Source organism: Polyodon spathula, chromosome 39 (genome assembly GCF_017654505.1).
Source record: "Polyodon spathula isolate WHYD16114869_AA chromosome 39, ASM1765450v1, whole genome shotgun sequence".
NCBI lineage: Eukaryota > Metazoa > Chordata > Actinopteri > Acipenseriformes > Polyodontidae > Polyodon > Polyodon spathula.
This window is the reverse complement of record NC_054572.1, coordinates 936864-937731: the sequence shown is the minus strand read 5'-3', so window position 1 is coordinate 937731 and position 868 is coordinate 936864. Positions and strand designations below refer to the sequence as shown.

The 868-nt window shown below is 44.4% G+C and overlaps 1 protein-coding gene across 1 annotated transcript in view; it reads left to right on the top strand.

Annotated features, from left to right (window-relative positions):
* Positions 1–868, top strand: part of LOC121304673 (fibromodulin-like) — a 3278-nt gene continuing 2410 nt past the window's right edge. The window contains exons 1-2 of the mRNA XM_041235938.1: positions 1–181; positions 522–868. The exon at positions 522–868 is cut by the window's right edge and continues 584 nt beyond it. Of these exons, the coding sequence (XP_041091872.1) occupies positions 546–868 (323 nt within the window). The 5' untranslated portion in view covers positions 1–181; positions 522–545. The remainder of the gene's footprint in view (positions 182–521) is intronic.

The window sequence follows — 868 nt, the reverse complement described above, 5'->3', positions numbered from 1 at the left end:
ACAGAAGTCAAGAAGCCCACACTAATGACACTGGCTCTCTGTTAAGGAAGTATTCAGTAATTGGACAGGTTGAGCTACAGCCTTGAAGGTATTTACAAAGAGTCTGAAACCCAAAAGCACACAGTCTGGATAAACCACCGACAGAGCCAGGACAGGACAGGGTTGATAACCTGCAATAGAGGTGGGTACTCATGCTTCATTTCTAAAGAAAAAAAAAGAAAAGAGGGATTTAAACAATAAAGGGAAGAATTAACTTACAGGCTCAGGAGCCTAAGCGGGCAACTCATAGCTGAAAACATGGCAAATGATAGTGTGACACTGTATCCACAAAACTAGATTTTCTTTTCAGGACTTGGCTATAGAGATCAAAAATCTATCTATCTATCTATCTATCTATCTATCTATCTATCTATCTATCTATCTATCTATCTATCAATCTATCTACCTATCGATATTTGTATGATCTGTTTATATTTCTATAGCCTGTTTGAAACATGTTTGTGAATCTGGTTTTGTTTTAGTAATTCAGAACCTCGTCTGCTACAATGAGGCTTCTCCCAGTCCTGCTCATCGCTGGAGCTTGTGAAGTAGTGATGTGCCAGGCACAAGACAGCTTCTTCTGGCTGTCTTACCTGCAGCGCCGGTTTGGTTACAGCGATTACTCGGGGCAGGTGGCAGCCAGCATGCGTGCCAGGGATTGCCCCCTGGAGTGTGACTGCCCTCCCAGCTTCCCGATCAGCATGTACTGTGACAGCCGCAACCTCAAGCAGATCCCTTTCGTGCCTTCCCGGATGAAGTATGTGTACTTACAGAACAACCGGATCAGCTCCATTCAAGACGGGGCTTTTGACAATGCAACCGGGCTGGT